The sequence below is a fragment of the Nyctereutes procyonoides genome, unplaced genomic scaffold, assembly GCF_905146905.1.
Source record: "Nyctereutes procyonoides isolate TBG_1078 unplaced genomic scaffold, NYPRO_anot_genome, whole genome shotgun sequence".
Classification (NCBI taxonomy): Eukaryota; Metazoa; Chordata; class Mammalia; order Carnivora; family Canidae; genus Nyctereutes; species Nyctereutes procyonoides.
Window position 1 is genome coordinate 38351579 of NW_026575134.1, and position 18094 is coordinate 38369672.

An 18094-nucleotide genomic window follows, 5' to 3' on the forward strand; every position below is an offset into this window, starting at 1 on the left:
AGGGTGCAGGAGAGACACAGAGGAGAGACACGGTGTCCCCCAGTTGAGGCCAATATAGATCACCCGACTATTACAGGTGCATGAGCAAACTCAGGGAAGATCAGCCAGGTGAAACCAGGTCAGCAAGACCACTCAGCCAATCCTGAGACTTCCACGAAATAACACAGGGTTGCTATGTTAAGCCACTGAGTTTGGAGTGACTTGTTACACAGCAATACTAGCTGACACAGGAGCCATGGTAGCCCTTGTTGTATAAAATTGAAAGGTAAATACAAGCGGTGCCTGGGTGGCTCAGATGGTTAAGTGCCTTCAGCTCAGATCATTATCCCAGGGTCCTGGGAGCAAGTCCTGTATTGGGCTCCCTGCTCAGCCAGGAGTCTTTCTCTCCCTCTGCTCCTCCTTCCTGCTCATGTTCTCTCTCTCTCTCTCTCTCTCTCTCTCTCTCATTTTCTCTCTCAAATAATAATAATAAAAAAAAACACAAAACACCAACAACAAAGGTAAATATGAGAAGAAGTCATGGTCTGTCAAGTTTTATTTGTAGAGGCTGGTTAACTTGAACCAGAGAAAGCTATAAAAAGTGCTTTGGGGAGCAACAGGGAAGGATGATAGAGGAAGGGCCTTCCCCAGACCCCAAGGAAGCCCTTCACACGGACAGCAGGGGACAGCCTGGGGCAGAGGTGGCTGGGGGTGAGTCCAGGCAGGCGGTAGCAGGGCTTGTGTGGTACGGCTTGCATTAGCCTGGTAGCCTATGGGTCTCAGACCAGGGGGTCGTACACCCGCCCCATGAAGACAGGGAACCTGTGCTGCTGGTCCCAGAGCAGGAAGAGAAAGGGCTGCTGCACTTCAAAGATGACCAAGTTGCGGGCCACAGAAACCGCTGACGCTGCGGCCGCCTCCACCCCGGACTCCGTCAGCTCCAGCATGGTCTGGTGCTGCATCGCAGAAACCTGAAGATCTATGTCTTCGGTCAGCCCGCACAGGTTGAGGTCATAAAGAAAGTCAAAGAATTCTAGAGCATAACCAGAGAAAAAAACAGTGAGTCAAAGGCCAGCAGGAGGGGCGCCTGACTAATGGCTCAGTCAGTAGAACACATGACTCTTGATCTCAGGGTTGTGAGCTAGAGCCCCACACTGGGTGGACAGATTACAGGAAAGAAAGGAACAGAGGAAGGGGGGAGGGAGGGAGGAAGATCAGCTCGAGGCCTCAGTTACTGGAGACATTTGTCCTAAATTTTCTGGGTTGGTCCCAAGTCCTACATTTCTCTTTGTCTTCCTCCCTTGCTTGTCACACCATCTATTGGGCCTTCTGGGACAGTTCACAGAATCCTCTATCAGTGGGCCCATCTTCATTCCAATCACCACCTTCTCTGAGGAGGTTGAGAGGCTTTGCCCAATCCCCCCAAAGAACCCTGAAAAATGACGTCCTTGTTTCCAAGGACCTTAGAGGGGAGGTAATACATCAGAAAGAGGACACATGTTACCAAATGAGGTCATATACAAGGGTGTGATGTCATATACTAGGAAACAAGTTCACCTATTAGAAGGTCAAGTTCTGTAACAGAAAGTGAAGTGATCTATCTGGACATGAGGTCAAAGATCAGGAAGTGAGGCCAATGGTTAGGTAATAGAGTCTCGGTTGCCTCCTCTACAGTCAGAAGCCTCCAGGCTCTATTATCCAGATCGTTCCTGCATAGTCCCATGGGGTGGCTGAGTGTTATGAAAGGTCCCTATGGAAGAGGTGTCCATGACCCCCCTGGTCACCTGTCCCAGTATCTTTGTTGCAGTGACCCTGGTGGATAGTCGAGTTGGAGACCTGGGTTGATGTTTTGGCTCACTTCTAACTAGCTCAAGGGACCCTGGGTAAGTCAGGTAAACTATGAATTTCCATTTCCTCACTGAACCAATGGGATAATAGCATATGGCCCTCTAACTCACAGGACTGAGGAACAGACTGAGTCCAACTCTAGAGTACAACCCACATTTTAAGGACATCCCCAGGGGGTGCCTGGGGGGGTCAGTTGATTGAGCATCTGCCTTTGGCTCGGGTCATGATCTTCAGGGTCCTGGGATGGAGCCCTGCATTGGGCTCCCTGCTCAGCGGGGAGTCTGCTTCTTCTTCTCCCTCTGCCCATCCCCCATTCTCTGTCTCTTTCTCAAATAAATAAAATCTTAAAAGAAAAATAATAACAAAAAAAAAAAAGAAAGAAAGAAAAAAGAAAAGGCCCTCCCCCTTACTCCCCACCCAATGGCCTAGGAGCAATCCTGAGCAGCCAGGGCTTACTTAGTTTCTCCATGACTGTCAGCATGTCCTGGTTGCTCTTCACTTTGATGCGGGGCAGCGTCAGGAGAGTGGGCTGGAACTTGGTCATCTCCAGTTTCTTCATGATGGCCTTGAAGACAATGGGGCTGAGAGCCTGCTCCAGGTCTTCGAGATAGTGTTTCGTGCTCTGGGGCACCATGATCACCAAGCTCAGATTGTGAGAGAGCTGCAGCTGCCCTACCTGCAGAACAAGAGATGCACCTTACCCGTCTTTCTACTCCAACTCTCCTGGATCCCACACCCTACATCCCAAGGCTCATCTTCAGGCTGCTGCCATGGTGCGTGCAATTGCCACAAGCAGCAGCTGGACCTAGGCTCCCAAGCTTTGTGACAAAATGGCAATACCAACTGGGTGAACAGTGCTGGTCTAACTCTGTGCTAGTGACATGCAGAGGAATGAGTATAGCTTTCTGGTCACACAGGCTGAGGACTACAACTTGACTCTATTGCTGACTAGCCATGTAATATAGACAAGTGATGTGATCTGAACCCTGCTCCCTTCTCTTCCAGTGTGCAGTGCATAAAGAACGTAACGTGTATAATATACCACCAGAGTTATCAGATGTGTCCTTTTAAAGACTTTTAAAATATTTTAATTTGGGGGGCACCTGGGTGGCTCAGTCAGTTAAGCCTCTGCCTTTTGCTCAGGCCATGATCTAAGGGTCCTGTGATGGAGCCCTGAGTGGGGTTCTCTGCTCATTGGGGAGTTTGTCTCTCCCTCTGCTCCTCCCGCTGCTTGTGCATTCAGGCGCACACTCTCTCTCAAGTAATCTTGAGTAAACGCTCACGTAATCTCCACACCCAATGTGGGGTTCAAACCCACAATACCAAGATCAAGAGTTGCATGCTGTACTGACCAATCCAGTCAGGTGCCCCAGTCCTTTTAAAGATTTTTGACGAAAAAAAAAAAGACTTTTGATGGCTCTTTACTGATTACAAGATTAAGTATAAGTCTTAGCATGGCATTTGAGACTGTAGACAAACTGATCCTAGCCTCCCTTTCAGGCCTGCCACAAAAGGACTTCCAATCGGCAGTCAGACAATAGTATGACACAAGTACAGGACCCATGCATTTAATATAAAGGGGTTCTCCACCCAGAGTGAATTTGCCCCCAGTGGACACTTGACAGTGTCTAGAGACATTCTGGTTGTCACAACTGGAGGAGAGGGGACTCACAGTGCTGCTGGTATCTAGTGGATAGAAGATAGGGATGATGCTAAACACTATCATGCCCAGGAAAGTCCCCCTGACAAAGAGTTATCTAACCCCTAACTAACGGTAGAGAAACCATAGTGTAATAGGATGTAAGACACTATCATTAAAAAGGCACGACAGTTAGAATTGGGACAGGGATAAGAAGAAACTAGATTGCAAAATTCAACTGGGCAATAAAGAGATTAATGGAAATCAATCATTGTTGGAATATAAAATAATATCCCAGAAGAAAATGGTTGTAAACCAATATTAATTGAAGAACATGGACAAAGAAAGGGTCTCTGCTGGCATAGGCACTGAATAGGGCAGACTCAGTGGGCAGGGTGTACCCTTCAGGTCCTGTGTACAGACCCTGAATCTCTGACTAAAGTATTACCATGCTGTGGTCTTGACTTTTCTTTTCTTTTCTGTTCTTTTCTTTTCTGTTCTTTTATTTTCTTTTCAAGATTTTATTCATTCATTAGAGAGAGAGACAGAGACAGCATGAGCAGGGGGGAGGGGCAGAGGGAGAAGCAGACCCCCACTAAGCTGGGAGCCCAACGTGGGGCTCGATCCCCAGACCCGGAGATCATGACCTGAGCCGAAGGCAGATGCTTAACCATCTGAGCCACTCAGGCGCCCCTGGTCTTGACTTTTCAAACCAGTAACCCTCCTATGCCGGAGTTGGTAAATCTAACCCCTTTAGCTGGGTAAGTGCTCTTAAATCCCAGAAAGATTTAGAAATTAAATATGGATATGACAAAGTAAACCAACTCCACAGTATTAACATTAGGGTAAATTGAGGGTAATCTGTGCGTCCATTATTCAAAATAGTGCTTGCAATTTTTAAGAGAGTCAGACATACTAGTTTTAGGCTTTGAAGTCAAGAGGTGTAGGATAATTAAATGTGAGAAGGATATTGAGGTGTTGGTGGAAAGCTGATTTGCGCTTCAAATTTAATTTTTATTTCACAGGGGGCTTTCAGTGCTTGGAAGATACAGCCAAACAGGGTTGTAACTCAGCCTTGACGGGTAGCTGACACGCTTGAAAAGAAAATCAAGTATATCAAATTTACACATGCCATTCTGGTTCTGTTAGCCATGAGTGGTTAACTACGTTAGGTAGGCAGAGATGGGTGGGTGGAAAGGTGCACAAATAGTCAAGAATGGTCAGAGGTAACCTCTTCTGTGAAGCCTTCCTGGCCATCCAGAAGTGGGTTGTACCCTTTACCACCCTCCAATGAATTCACTCATCTATTCAGCAAACATATAACGAGCACTTATTATATGTGGCATTGTTCTAGGCCCTGGGGACAGGAAACAGGGCAGGTAAGGTTTCTGTTCCCAAGGAGAGAGACAATATTTCAGAGAGACAAATAATATTCTAATAAAATTAGCAAATGAACCACCTAATTTCAGATAGTGACAGGTACCCTGGATATAATAAACGAGAGCAATGTTTCAGGATGAGGAGGCAGTTCCTTTAAGAAGGGGGAAGTTCTTGCCATTAAGGTGAACTTTGAACTGATAGCTAGACATGCAGAAGGAATAAGTTATGTGAAAATTTGAGTGAAAAAGGGTCAAAGCGGAGGGAAAAGTTAGGGAAAGTTCCCAAGGTGGAAACAAGCCTGGCACTAAGTCACCTGGTATTCTCTCATTGTATTCTATTTCATAAATCTGTGTCTTGCTGTCCTAACAAGGCAGAAATAGCTGGAAATAATTAGAATCTTCTGGGCTCCATATATAATCTTCCCTCCTTCCCCATCCATTGAAATTCTACTGTTCAATTTTTGCAAAGGGATGTAAGCCGTTTAACACATGCACACCTGTGCACCTACCCCACCTACGCACACGTTTATACCTACCCGGACATGTGTACACCTACATATGCATGCTCTACACAGGCACATGTGTACACACAGGACTTACTAAGTCACCAGGAGGTTGTCTCACCACCAGGCTGACGGGAAAGAGATACCTATGAACAGACTCACGTTTTGCCATTCGATGCAGTAGAGACGAAGAAACTTTAGGATCCCGCTTCCCAGCCTAAAATAAACAATGCCTGCCTCGGCCAAGCTACAGAGGGGAAAAGCAGAAAAGACAGGGTAGAAATACAGATGGAAGGAGTGGAAATGATGAATTCATAAGGGTCCGCCCCACATTGATGGGGCCATAGCAGAAAAGACATCGGGACCCACCAGAGCCTCAGAAACAAGAATGGGAAGGACCGAGAACATACCTTGGCCTTCAAAGTTGAGTCAGTGAAATGGGCCACAGGGTATTTCTTGCTGTTCATCATGAACGCTTTTATCACAGAGGATTTGAGGTAAAAGGGCTCCAGAGAGGTTCTTTTTGGATCAAATGTTGTCTTCCACTTGGCTAGAGGGAAGGGGAAGGAGGGTTACTCTAACACAGGCAGGAGAGGATGAAGAGGAGTTAAAGCCCAGTTGGCGAGGGTGGGACGGGCACAATGGGATCCAGCTGTGGAACCTGGGGCTGCATGGGCTTCGAGGCCAGGAAGAAAGGACACAGGATAGAAAGACCCCTGGGTCCAGGGCTCCCTTACCACTCAGGTAGACAGCATTGAGGAGGACAAGGCGGGTGTCTGAGGGCAGACTTTCCAGCAGTTCTGTGATCTTGTGGTTGGTCATCTCTGCCACCCAGGTGTTGATCAGTTCCACGTTGACATTGCTGTCATTTCCCAGGACTCTGGGGCTGCTGCCATACAGGCTCTGAGAGGCATTCACAAAGGTGTCCCTTATGGGCAGGTCTGGAGGATGGGGGGCAGGTGGAGAGAGGGAGGCATCAGTCCCCTGAACATCCTCTCCCTTCTAGGGAGGCTTCGGGAGGGAGCATGTTTCCTACTGCTTTGGGCTTGCTGGGGCAAGCATAGCAGGTTGGAGACAGAGCCCAGCCCACTCCTCTTACACATATGGCAATTGAGGCCCCTAGGAGGACGCCTGCTAGGCCCTGGCTACCTCTCCTTGCCATGCACCTGTGGCTTGGCGAAATAACTAACTTCCATTTGCCAGGGTTTTCCCTTGGTTCTTCCCTTAATTCAGCAGGGAACCCACTCTGCTTCTCGGCATCGGTGGAAGTTCATGGCAAGACTTCCTGGCTTTTGTTCTCCAAAGGTCAAGTCCACTAAAGAAAACAATGTTTCAGGATCCCTGGGTGGTGCAGCGGTTTGGCGCCTGCCTTTGACCCAGGGCGCAATCCTGGAGACCCGGGATCAAATCCCACGTAGGACTCCCGGTGCATGGAGCCTGCTTCTCCCTCTGCCTGTGTCTCTGCCTCTCTCTCTCTCTGTGTGTGACTATCATAAATAAATAAAAATTAAAAAAAAAAAAAAGAAAACAGTGTTTGAAAGAGAAAATTTTTTCCTGGATTAAATAGATAATATTGAATGCAGTTGTATTTTCTACCAATCTAGCAAGACTGACGATTAAGTTGATGGATAGCAAATAAGTACATATAGAGTTTCTTGAACATCTTCAACAAAGATTTTTCTCATCTTTAAAAAAGAGGGTATTTCTTTCTTTGCTTTGCTTTTTTTTTTTTAAGAGAATGGGTTGATAGGTGAGTTTCCTTTCTTTGTTTCTTCTTCTTCTTCCCTGTATTTTCTGTTTTCTACAATGAATGAATATTGTTTTTATAGATTAAAAAAAATGGGAAAATTTTTTTCCCTTTAAAGGAAAGCATGGAGCCTGCTTCTCCCTCTGCCTGTGTTTCTGCCTCTCTCTGTGTGTCTCTCATAAATAAATAAATAAATAAATAAATAAATAAATAAATAAATCTTTAAAAAAATAAAGGAAGGGGGCAGACTAGATCTGTCACTCTCAAGGCTTTTTAAGGACCTGAACTATCCTGAAACAGTCACATGTGAAGCCCACAATTAAAAGGGCTCTGGTTGGGGCACCTGGAGGCTCAGTGGTTGAGCATCTGCCTTCAGCTCAGGTTGTGATCCCAGGGTCCAAGGATTGGGTCCTGCACTGGGTTCCCCGCAGGGAGCCTGCTTCTCCCTGTGCCTGTGTCTCTGTCTCTCTCTGTGTCTCTCGTGAATAAATAAATAAAATCTTTAAAGAAATAAAATAAAATGGTTCTTGTTGAGGCTGGGTGAGGGCTCAGAGGCCAGCTGGCTCCATTTGCTTCCCAGAGGAGTGGGAACCCCATACCCCACTCAACCTCCCTGATCCCTCTCCACTCCCACCATGACTCCTGAAGCAGCTCAGCAGAAACCCAGGTCTCTGGGGAAGAAAATTTGAAAATTATTTTATCAGGTCATTTTGGAAGCTTATTCATCTTATTACATATTCAATAATGCAACATTTGTAAATGACCGCAAATTCATAGAACACAAAAGTACAAAAAACTAGATGTCTCAAGACTCCCCTGGCCCAGATGAACATTGTTTCTCTTGAGCTCTCTGGTACTGTCTATGAATAAATGCAGAAGGACATTCTTATTCTAACCAGAGCTAATGAATGGAAATGACTTGCCCAAGGTCTCACTAGGAGACCCATTGCCCAAGGTCTCACTAGGAGGCCCATTGCCCAAGGTCTCACCAGGAGGCCCATTGCCCAAGGTCTCACCAGGAGGCCCATTACCAAAGGTCTCACTAGGAGACCCATTGCCCAAGGTCTCACCAGAAGACCCATCCAGCTCCTAAAGCCAAAGGACATTCCTGCTGAGGCCCTTACCTACTCTGCAGCCCATCCCTAACCTGTAGCTCTAACATTCCCTCTGTCCTCTTTGCCCAGGGTTGGGTTCGCCCCAGAACTCTCTCAGAATGCTGCTCGGCAGCTGCTGCTCTTTCTTGGGGCACTCACCTGGGCTGTGGAAGATCTGAGAGACTGATGTGAAGCCTTTGGATGTGAAGGCCTTCAGGGCCTGGTGGACACAGGCAAAGTCCTCGGGGTAGGAGAGGAGATTCTCCAGGTTTCTCTTGGTGTTCTCCCCGGCCCCTGCAACAAAGGGCAGAAATAGGGAAAAACTTTAGGATCGAGATGGGGGCCTGCCATTCAGGACTAGGATTGAGGGACCAGGATGGAATTCGGGAGGTCGTTTCCTGCTATGGAGGGGATCACAAATCAACAGAGCAGGGATGACTGCTTCTGAAGACCATCCATAGGTCAGAATGAAAGGGGTGGGGGAATTAGGAATCATCACAGTTAGGCTTTTCCAGGGCTTTGAATCCTCTTCTCCACTTTCTACCTAATTTTAACCCCACACGGCACTGAAAGCCCAGTCCAATCACTGCCTATTGCACATGAATGATGATTTGGCTGGTTTGGGTGTATGAAGGTTTAACCTTCTAGGCAGGACACTAGCTCACTTTTAAAAGTAGAAATCAGAGGATCACAAAGAGGAGAGATGTTCAATACCCTTTTCGTTATTCATTATTAAATATTTACTGTGCACATATTCCCTGCAGTAAGAGATAAAATGTATGGAGCACTTACTGGGTTCCAGGCATCACATACTGGCTCCCATATTAGCTCACTGAATCTCCACAATAATCCTTTCACATCAGGGTCATTACTCTCCCTACTCACAGATGAGGAAACTGAAGTTTAAGGGATTAAGCAATCTGGTGCCTGGGTGACTCGGTCTGGGTCTGTTAAGTAAGCATCTGCCTTGGGCTCAGGTCATGATCATGGGGTCCTGGGATCGAGTCCCACATCGGGCTCCCCTGCCCCACGGGGAGTCTGCTTCTCCCTCTCCCTCTGCCTCTGCCTGCCACTCCTTCTGCTTGTGCACTCTCCCTCCCTCTCTCTCTCTCTTTCAAGGAAATAAATAAAATCTTATATAAAAAAAGAGAGAGACAGATTAAGTGATCCACTCTACTCAAGACCACAGATTTAGGCAGAAAAGGGAGAGAAGACTCAAGCCATAGATTCTGGGCAATAGGGATCCCTAGCTGGCGCAGCGGTTTGGCGCCTGCCTTTGGCCCAGGGCGCGATCCTGGAGACCGGGGATCGAATCCCACGTCGGGCTCCCGGTGCATGGAGCCTGCTTCTCCCTCTGCCTGTGTCTCTGCCTATCTCTCTCTCTCTGTGTGACTATCATAGATAAATAAAAATTTAAAAAAAAAAAAAGATTCTGGGCAATAAAGAAATCTGCCAAAGCCAATCAACTGAAATGTGTCTCCCAGCGGACATCTGGCAGTTTTGGTTGTCCTAACTGGGGAGTGTACATAGCTGTATACCCCATGGGACTTAACAACATCTCTCGGGAAGGCAAGGGACTAACGTGTTTTGACCTCCCTCTAAGCCAGCGACCAAGCTCTCTGTTTTCTTTTTTAAAGTAAGTACAACTATCTCCATTTCTTATGTGAGGACTCAGGCTCAGAGGAGTTGAGTAACCTGCCAAGGTCACACAGCCAGTAAACAGGATTAGCATGATTCTACTCTATGTCTATCGCTCATGGTTTCATTTTCCTTGTTGCCTTACCCTGAGACATAGCTGGGGACTGAGAACCTGTTTTATATATTCCTGCTTAGTCCATGGGGTTTTATAAGCAATAGTATGTGTTAAATCACTGTTAAATTAAGGAATAAATGAATGCTTACCCTCCCCCTAAACGTAACCCAGTTTTATAGCCTTTCCCCAAGGCACGGCTTTGCAGCCAGATGGGTTGGGGACCTTTACAGGAGGGTCCAACATACAACTTGGAGAGGACTTAGGTTCTTACCAAGCAGGACCTGGGTCAGGAGGCTGGCAATGCTGAATGGAGAAAAGGCCATGTTGGTCTCCACCTTCTTCACCGCTGAGAAGGCATGGTAGAGCTTCAGAGAGAAGGCTATCAAGGCCTCACTCAACTCGGACTCTGCCCAGTGACTCTCCACGTCAGAGCAGGAAGTGGCAGGCCCTGGGCAGAATGGCTCAGTAGTGGGCTGGGTGGGTTGAACAGTGGACCCGATGAAAGGCTGAGTAGTGGGTTCAAGAGTGGTATTGGCTGTTACGATGGTTGAGCTGATATTCAACAAGGTGGAAGAGTCCACGGTGTGTTGAGTGGATACATTCTTGGTGATCGCTCCCTCCGAGATGTTTCCTTCGCTTCCCCCTTGCCAGCTCTCTGTCATGGAGTTGGGGCTAGTAACATTCAGATCTGAGGAGGCTCTAACCTGTGGTTCAAGAACCTGAATTTCACTTTTCCTACCTTGAGGCACAGCTCCCCCCTCAAACACTCACAGCAGGAAGGGAAGGTAGAGATGTGGAAGATGTCCTGGACCGGAGAATGATTCCTGGGAAAGCCTGGTGGGCAAGAGGCCTGCCTTGGAGCTGCCACCACTACATCCTCCAGAGGAGGGGCAGTGCAGGAGCTGGTGGTGGTGGAGACAGGATAGTCTCCACAGAGGTAAGGAGCTAGGACTCTGTTATCTCCGAGGAATTGATCCCACAAGGGAAGCTGTTTCCAAAACTTTGGAGCTGAGGGTCAATGGCCGTTTATCCATGTTCTTGCAATTTCTTTAAGTATCTGCCTGTCTTGGTTCACCTGCCAGGCCAGTACAGAGATATTCGAGCTTGTGACCTCTGTGTGAGAAGTGGCTTCTCCATCAGCGTTCCAAAAGAAAGGAAGGAAGGGAGCAAGGAAGGAAGGAAGAAAGGAGAGAAAGAGGAAAGAAAGGAAGGGGGGGGGGGAGGAAGGAAAGAAGGGAGGGAGGAAAAAATAGTACAGACCAGTGGCTCTCAATCAGAGACCACTTTAATCCCTGGGGATTTTGGCAATGTCTGGAGACATTTTTGGTTATCATAGGGCAGGGAAAGGGATTGGGGAATAGGGTGGAGATGGTACTGGCATTCAATGGGTAGGAACCAGGATACTGCAAAATATTCTACAATGTCCCGGCTAGCCCCTCACAACGAATTAGCCAGCCCCAAATGTCTTGGTTTCTGGGTTGAGAAAGCACATATTATCCCATGTCAGTGATAAAAGAAACTGATGCTGAGATATTCAGGAACTGGCCCAGGGCCTCACTGAAGCTGGAGACTCGACTCGTGATTCTAGATCCCCTGCTCAACCCCGCAGAGCCCCTGACTGCCTAGGGCACCCCCGATGCCACCTCCACACACTCTGTGAACAGACACGCCAAAGCAGGCGCCCACCTCCCATGCGGCTGGCACCCGCGGCTGCGATGGGCCCCACCCGGACCCAGGGGTGTCTGCTGCCTCTCCTGGCGGTGGGGCAGGAGCAGCCCGGGCAGGTCCTGTGTCTCCAGCACCCCCCCCCCCCTTCCCAGCTCAGCCACGAAAACTCCTTGTCTTTGCAGAACACAAAGTACTGCCCATCTCCGGCCCTCTCTAGCCTTCCACCCTACAAACCGACACCCGCTCAAGGCCACCCCAACTGGCGGGCAGCGGGCCGGGAGGAGAACCCCGCTCGCCCGCGCCTCGCTCTCTCCGGACCCCGGGGCCAGGACCACACTTGCTGGTGCCAAGAGGAGCTCTCCTCGTTCGGCAGGCCCAGAACAGTTCATCTTCAGCTGCTCGCCCCCTCGAAGGGGCCACTCACCCCAGCCAGCAGCAGCAGCAGCAGCAGCGACAGGGTCAGCGGGGTCAGCCTGGAGGCCATCTGGGCGGTGGCGTCGGCCCGGACCTGCGGAGACAGCCAGCGCTGCAGTGCGTGCGGGACCCGGCACCCCCCGTCCCCCCCGCCCACCACCCCGGGCCCCCTCCCCCTCCCCCCGCCCACCACCCCGGGCCCCCTCCCCCTCCCCCCGCCCACCACCCCGGGCCCGCCCCCATTCCGTTCCAGGCCGCGGTCCCCCGGCGCGAATTCCAGCCCCCCCGCCCCCAGCCACCTTCCCTCAGGCTCCTCCCCCTGTTTTGTTTTCCCCAAACCGCTTCCCTTTCCCGGCACCGGCTGCCCTTCCTTCCCCCTCCCAGCCCAGTCCATCCATCTGTTCCCCCGGAGGGTCCTGCTCCAGCCTAACGAGGCCGCCGCGAGGCGGGGGGAGCAGGGGACGGCCAGGGGGCTGCGCACCGCAGCTCAGGCGACACCCCGGGGAGGGGGCACGGGCGGGGGGGGGCGCTGAAGTCTACAGTGCGAGCTAGCCAGTGGAGACGTCAGAGATAAAGAGGGGGCAGGAAACGGGGGAGGGAAAGAAGGAGCTGGAGACACCCCACTCCCCAAACCCCCGCCCCCACCCCCATCACCAAACCTGCTCCAAACTCCTGGTCCCTGGGCAGCTCCAGCGCAGACTGAGTGCAGTCCCACAAGGTCAGGGAGGTGGGGTGCGGGGGGGTCGGTCTTGGCTATTGGCTGGCCCAGGACACTGCCCAGTTACAAATTAAGGATGATTGATCGCTGGTGTGAGTTCCCGTAAACCGGGATGGGACGGTCCACTCGGTGGGGCTCTGGGCGCCCGGCCAGAATTCTGACCCAAGCCCCTTGGGGGCCAGGGGTGGGGAAGCTTGGTCCTGATAAAAGCCGCAGAGACCCAAACTGTGCTCCAGGGTTGACAAGCAACCAGCTATTTGGGAATCACTCAGCTCATCTCATCCTCAAAGTGACTCTCTGGAAACAGGTCCCGTTGTGCCCATTTGAGAGTTAAAATACCCGAGCCTTAGAGCAGTTAAAGTCTGGCTGGTGATCACCCTCACTTGGAAAACAGCTGGACTCTGAACGAAATCCCCTGAAGTCCTACCGGCCACCTGCTCTCTTCTGTGCTGTGTGGGTGTTCTGCTTCTCCTGTTGGAGACCTGGAACCAGTGGTTCTTCCCTTGTAAAGCAGACAAGGAATTGGAGGCACCCAGCCCAGCAAGCATTACATAAAAAACTAACAGTTGGGGCAGATGCCTTGTGGGGTGTGGAGGGGGATAGTCGCTGGAACCCAGCAGACGTGGCTTCCAGGCCTGCCTGGCTGGATGGGTGACCCTAATTGTTTCCCCCTTTAGCAACCTAACTCTCTTTTCAGGGTTGCCAGATAAAATACAGGAAGCCCAGTTAAATTTGAATTTCCAATAAACAACAACAAAAAAATTCTTTGGAGGGATGTTGCATGTAATACTGGAACACACTATAAAATTTTTTTGGTCATTTATCTGAAATTCAAAATTAACTGGGCATTCTGTATCTTCTCTGCTAAATCTGGCTACCCTGCCTCCTTTGCAAAATGAGGAGGTCTCTGATGACTTAATATAGCTCTGAAGTTCTATGCCCATCTCACTACTGGACCTGTCCTGTTTGGAACAGTCAGGAAAGTTGGCTGCTAGCTTCAGAACGATCTTAAGGGACTGACCAAGGACAGAGTGGGAGAAAATTTGTGCGTCTCCTTGGGGGTCATTGGAAAAGATCCATAGAGACTCTGCACCCGCTTTGCAAGGGCTCTGCAAGTGCTCCATTCCTCACGCCCACTTGGAAACCTTCTGAGTCTTGGGAAAGCTCCTTCCCCACAGGGGCATACACAATGCCACTTCCCCATCCCCAGGCCTAAGCTGGGGGCCTGGAAGGCACACTGAGCTTGAGGCTTCTGGGAAATGGGTCAGTCAAACAAAAAGAAGGTGGTGGAAGGCAATCTCATTCATCCTGGTTAATTCTCATGATGACTATGAAATGGGTGCTAATATAACTCTCCTCTTAAAAAAAATAGAGAGACTTAAATTGTTATTATTATTATTTTTTGACTTAAAGAAATTAACTGATATAGCCAACACCACATAACAAGTCAGTGACAAGCCAGGATGTGGATCAAGCTAAAATCCTGTATGAACCCCCATAAATGACTGGTAGACATCACAGGCTAACCGGAAGCAGCTACCAGAGAGAACATCCTGTGCCCAGCGGCAGGAGTATGGTGGTCTGTGGACCCGTCTAGGCTCACGGTGGACAAGGCCCAATAGAGAGGTTTGCCCAGCCTGTGGGTCTACCTCCTTCAGCCACCTTAGCTCTTTGGCCACTCTGGACGTTTAGAGGGTGTCTCTTTCTGCTTTGTGGAGACTCTCCTGTCTGATGAAGCTGGTACTGCAGCTGAAGCTCTCACCTGGCTGCAGACATTAGCATTTTTCCCCAACACAAATGGCCTGAGGTTGACTTAATTATGAGGTTTGCAGAATTTCTCACTAGTATGCGTGTTCAGATAGTCAATCGATTTAGGATTATGAATTAAGCCCTTCCCTCAACAGGGCAGGTCTAGGGTTTCTCTGCCACAAGAACCTTCTCTTCTAGTGGAGACCTCTTTCCCCATGTGAGATGTATCCATGGCTTCCGCCACTGTGGGTTTCCTGGATGAGGTCTAAGTTCTCGTTAAAGCTTTCTCTACTGAGAACATTCTATCAGGCTTTGAGCCTTTTTCATCAGGTTGGTCCTCAGGTAGCACAAGTACAAGTTCCTATGTGGGTGAACTCCTTCTCAAGATCTATACACCTGTAGTTTCTCCTCTGAAGGAAAGTGACCCAAAACTTGGAAATAGGGCAGAAGAATCAGGGTCGTTTTATTCTCAGAATGTAGAGAATTGTTCGAGGGACTATTTACTCCGTTCTCCCATAGACAGCTAGTACCACTCTAGATGCAGAGAAAAGTGAATTGATTACGTATAGAGAATGCGCTGGCCATTAGGGCTCCAGCCTCTCTTCACAACATTGGCTGAGAAATACTATTGGAGGGGAATAAGATTTGCTTTGACTTCTTATTTACTAAGGAGCAGGGCCCAGAGTCTGTAATGTCAGATGCTGACCCGCCAAAATGGATAAGATGCAAATGTTTTCTGTGTTGAAAGTAACATTTACATTGATGAAAGTAAAATAGAAACATTTGGAAGAGCAATAACGATAACCCCAAAGGTTGTGGTCTTCTTGCATTGTATGGCAGTAGCCAGTTCTATTGCTAACTTAGCCATGTTCTTGCAGAATTCTCTTTTTCACTGAGCACGTGCACACACACACACAGTTTCTTGCATCCTTTTTTTTTTTTTTTTAAGATTTATTTATTTGAGAGATGGAGAGAAGGAGTGGGGGGCGGGCGGAGGAAGAGGGAGAAGCAGACTTCCCGCTGAGCAAGGAGATCATGACCTGAGCTGAACACAGACACTCAACTGACTGAGCCACTCAGCCACCTGACTGGTGCCTGTTGCATCCTTCTTTGAACCACCTTTGTCATCCTGATGTTAGTTTCTTTAATATTCTTACTGTGTATTTGTCTGAGAATGATGTTTCTACCATTTTGAAATCTGTGTGGTGGCTTTCCCTTTTGTGGGGTTATTGATGCTTTATAAGTAAAGATGGACCATTGACTGACCTTTGTCTCATATTTCCTACAAATACAGTTCTCTCTAGGGGAAGGCACAGGGTGGCAGCCATGAGTGAAAGGGGGGGTCCCTACTGTAGGTGCATCCCTCCTCATATCTTCCCTCTCTCAGTTGGCCCCACATTGGCTCTTTCCTGCTTACCATTCCAACAACTCAGTCACCCTGGGAACCCACAAGCGAGTCTTCATTCACAGGACCCTTCTTCCAAAGACCCTCTTCTCATTATTAGCACTCCTGGGGGACACCTGGGGGGCTCAGTGGGTTAAGCATCCAATTCTTTTTTTTTTCAAAGATTTAATTTATTTATTCATGAGAGACACACAGAGAGAGAGAGAGAGGGAGAGACACAGGCAGAGGGAGAAGCAGGCCCCCATGCAGGGAACCTGACGTGGGACTCGATCCCAGGTCTCCAGAATCACACTCTGGGCTGAAGGCGGCGCTAAACCGCTGAGCCACCAGAGCTGCTCTAAGCATCCAACTCTTGATCTCAGCTCAGGTCATGATCTCAGGGTTGTGAGATTGAGCCCCAGGTAGGGTCCTACACTAATAGTGCAGTGTCTGCTTAAGATTCTCTTTCCCTTCCCCCATGCCCCTCCCTACCACACTCTCTCTCCCTCAAGTAAATAAATAAATAAATAAATCTTTAAAAAATAAATAAACATGACAAAATGAAAAGTTCTTCCAGATACAACCACTGGTAACACTTCCAAGTGTATTATTCCAGACTCTACTCTCTAAAAATTTTATATATATATTTTATAAAAATGTATAAAAAATATATTTTATAAAAATTTTATATATAAGATTATATATATATTTATTTATCCCACATGCATCATGATTATTTCTCCATAATTTCTTTTCTTACTCAGTTAAGTATCATGGACTTTGTTCCATGTCATTACAGGCAGCTTTACCTATTCTTCCTAACGGCTGCACAGTACTTCATGTATGGACGTATCACACAGTATTTTTGAGACAAATGGGTCGATTCCCAAACCCCCACTGACTGCATGCTAGTTCTAGAAAGCTCTCTTGCCTGCCCACTTTTACACTTGTTAGCAGCTTAACAAGTGCTTAATGTGTCTCTCTGCCACATTTCTGTCTCTAACCTTTGACTCCAGCTCTCTGTTGCCACCTCTTGGGGTAGAACACCGTTTGGATCATTTGCTCAGCTGTGAATTTGGTCCCCTTCCAGATCGTGATTTCTCATTTTGACCTGTTGCTTCTGTTTCCATGCACTGCCCGATGCCTCCCCAGTCCCAGGAGCCATCTGGCCTTACCCATCCCTCATTCACCTGTGTGTGACAGGGCACAGGGAGCCAACATCCTCGCCCTGCCTAAGTTGAACATGGAGCCCATATGGTCACTTACCCAATTAAAAACTATTCGGGGAGGGGGTGGTGCCTGGGTGGCTCAGTCAGAGTATATGACTCTTGGTCTCAGGGTTGTCAGTTCAAGTCCCACACTGGATATAAAACTTACTTAAAAATAAATAGAAGGATATTGGTAGGTAGGTAGACAGATAGGTTAAAAACTGTTCTTGGCTTCAGCCTCTAAAATGCAATTGCCCTTGGCTTACGAGATATCAAGCCATGTAAATATCTCATCATTCCAGGGGTGCCTGGGTGGCTCAGTCAGCTAAGCTACTGATTCTTGATTTCGGCTCCGGTCTTGATTTCCGGGCTGTGCAATCAAGCCTGGAGCCCCGAGTTGAGCTGTGCACTAAATGGGGAGTCTGCTTCTCTCTCTCTCTCCTTCTGCCTTTGCCTCTCCCCCTGCTTATGCTCTCTCTCTCTCTCTCTCAAATAATCTCTTAAAAAACCTCACCATCCAAATATGTATCTGTCACAAATGGTCATTTTTTTCAGATAGAAGAGTGGCTATACCTTTTCCCTAGCATCATGTGTGACGAGACCCAGCAGTGCAGGCAGGGGGAGGTGCATGTGCCTCTGAGTTACACAAACTTGGATTTAAATCTCTCTGTTCGGGGATCCCTGGGTGGCGCAGCGGTTTGGCCCCTGCCTTTGGCCCAGGGCGCGATCCTGGAGACCCGGGATCGAATCCCATATCAGGCTCCCGCATGGAGCCTGCTTCTCCCTCTGCCTATGTCTCTGCCTCTCTCTCTCTCTCTGTGACTATCATAAGTAAATAAAAATTAAAAAAAAAATAAAAATAAATCTCTCTGTTCTGGGCACCCCGGGTGGCTCAGCGGTTTAGCGCCCCCTTCAGCCCAGGGCATGATCCTGGAGACCCTGGATCGAGTCCCATGTCGGGCTCCCGGCATGGAGCCTGCTTCTCCTTCTGCCTGTGTCTCTGCCTCTCTC

The 18094-nt window shown here is 48.7% G+C and overlaps 1 protein-coding gene across 2 annotated transcripts in view; it reads right to left on the reverse strand.

The window, feature by feature from the left end:
• Positions 1-505: 505 nt before the first annotated feature.
• SERPING1 (serpin family G member 1) overlaps positions 506-18094 on the reverse strand; it is a 33020-nt gene continuing 15431 nt past the window's right edge. Inside the window, exons 1-8 of one of the 2 annotated variants that reach the window (XM_055301097.1) lie at positions 12684-12771; positions 12035-12118; positions 10214-10646; positions 8349-8483; positions 6086-6289; positions 5759-5898; positions 2284-2503; positions 506-1012 (exon numbers count right to left, since the gene is read on the reverse strand). In XM_055301097.1, the coding sequence (XP_055157072.1) occupies positions 759-1012; positions 2284-2503; positions 5759-5898; positions 6086-6289; positions 8349-8483; positions 10214-10646; positions 12035-12094 (1446 nt within the window). In that variant the 5' untranslated portion in view covers positions 12095-12118; positions 12684-12771 and the 3' untranslated portion in view covers positions 506-758. Of the gene's footprint in view, positions 1013-2283; positions 2504-5758; positions 5899-6085; positions 6290-8348; positions 8484-10213; positions 10647-12034; positions 12119-12683; positions 12772-18094 lie in introns of those variants that run through there. The other variant, XM_055301098.1, reaches the window with a different exon arrangement.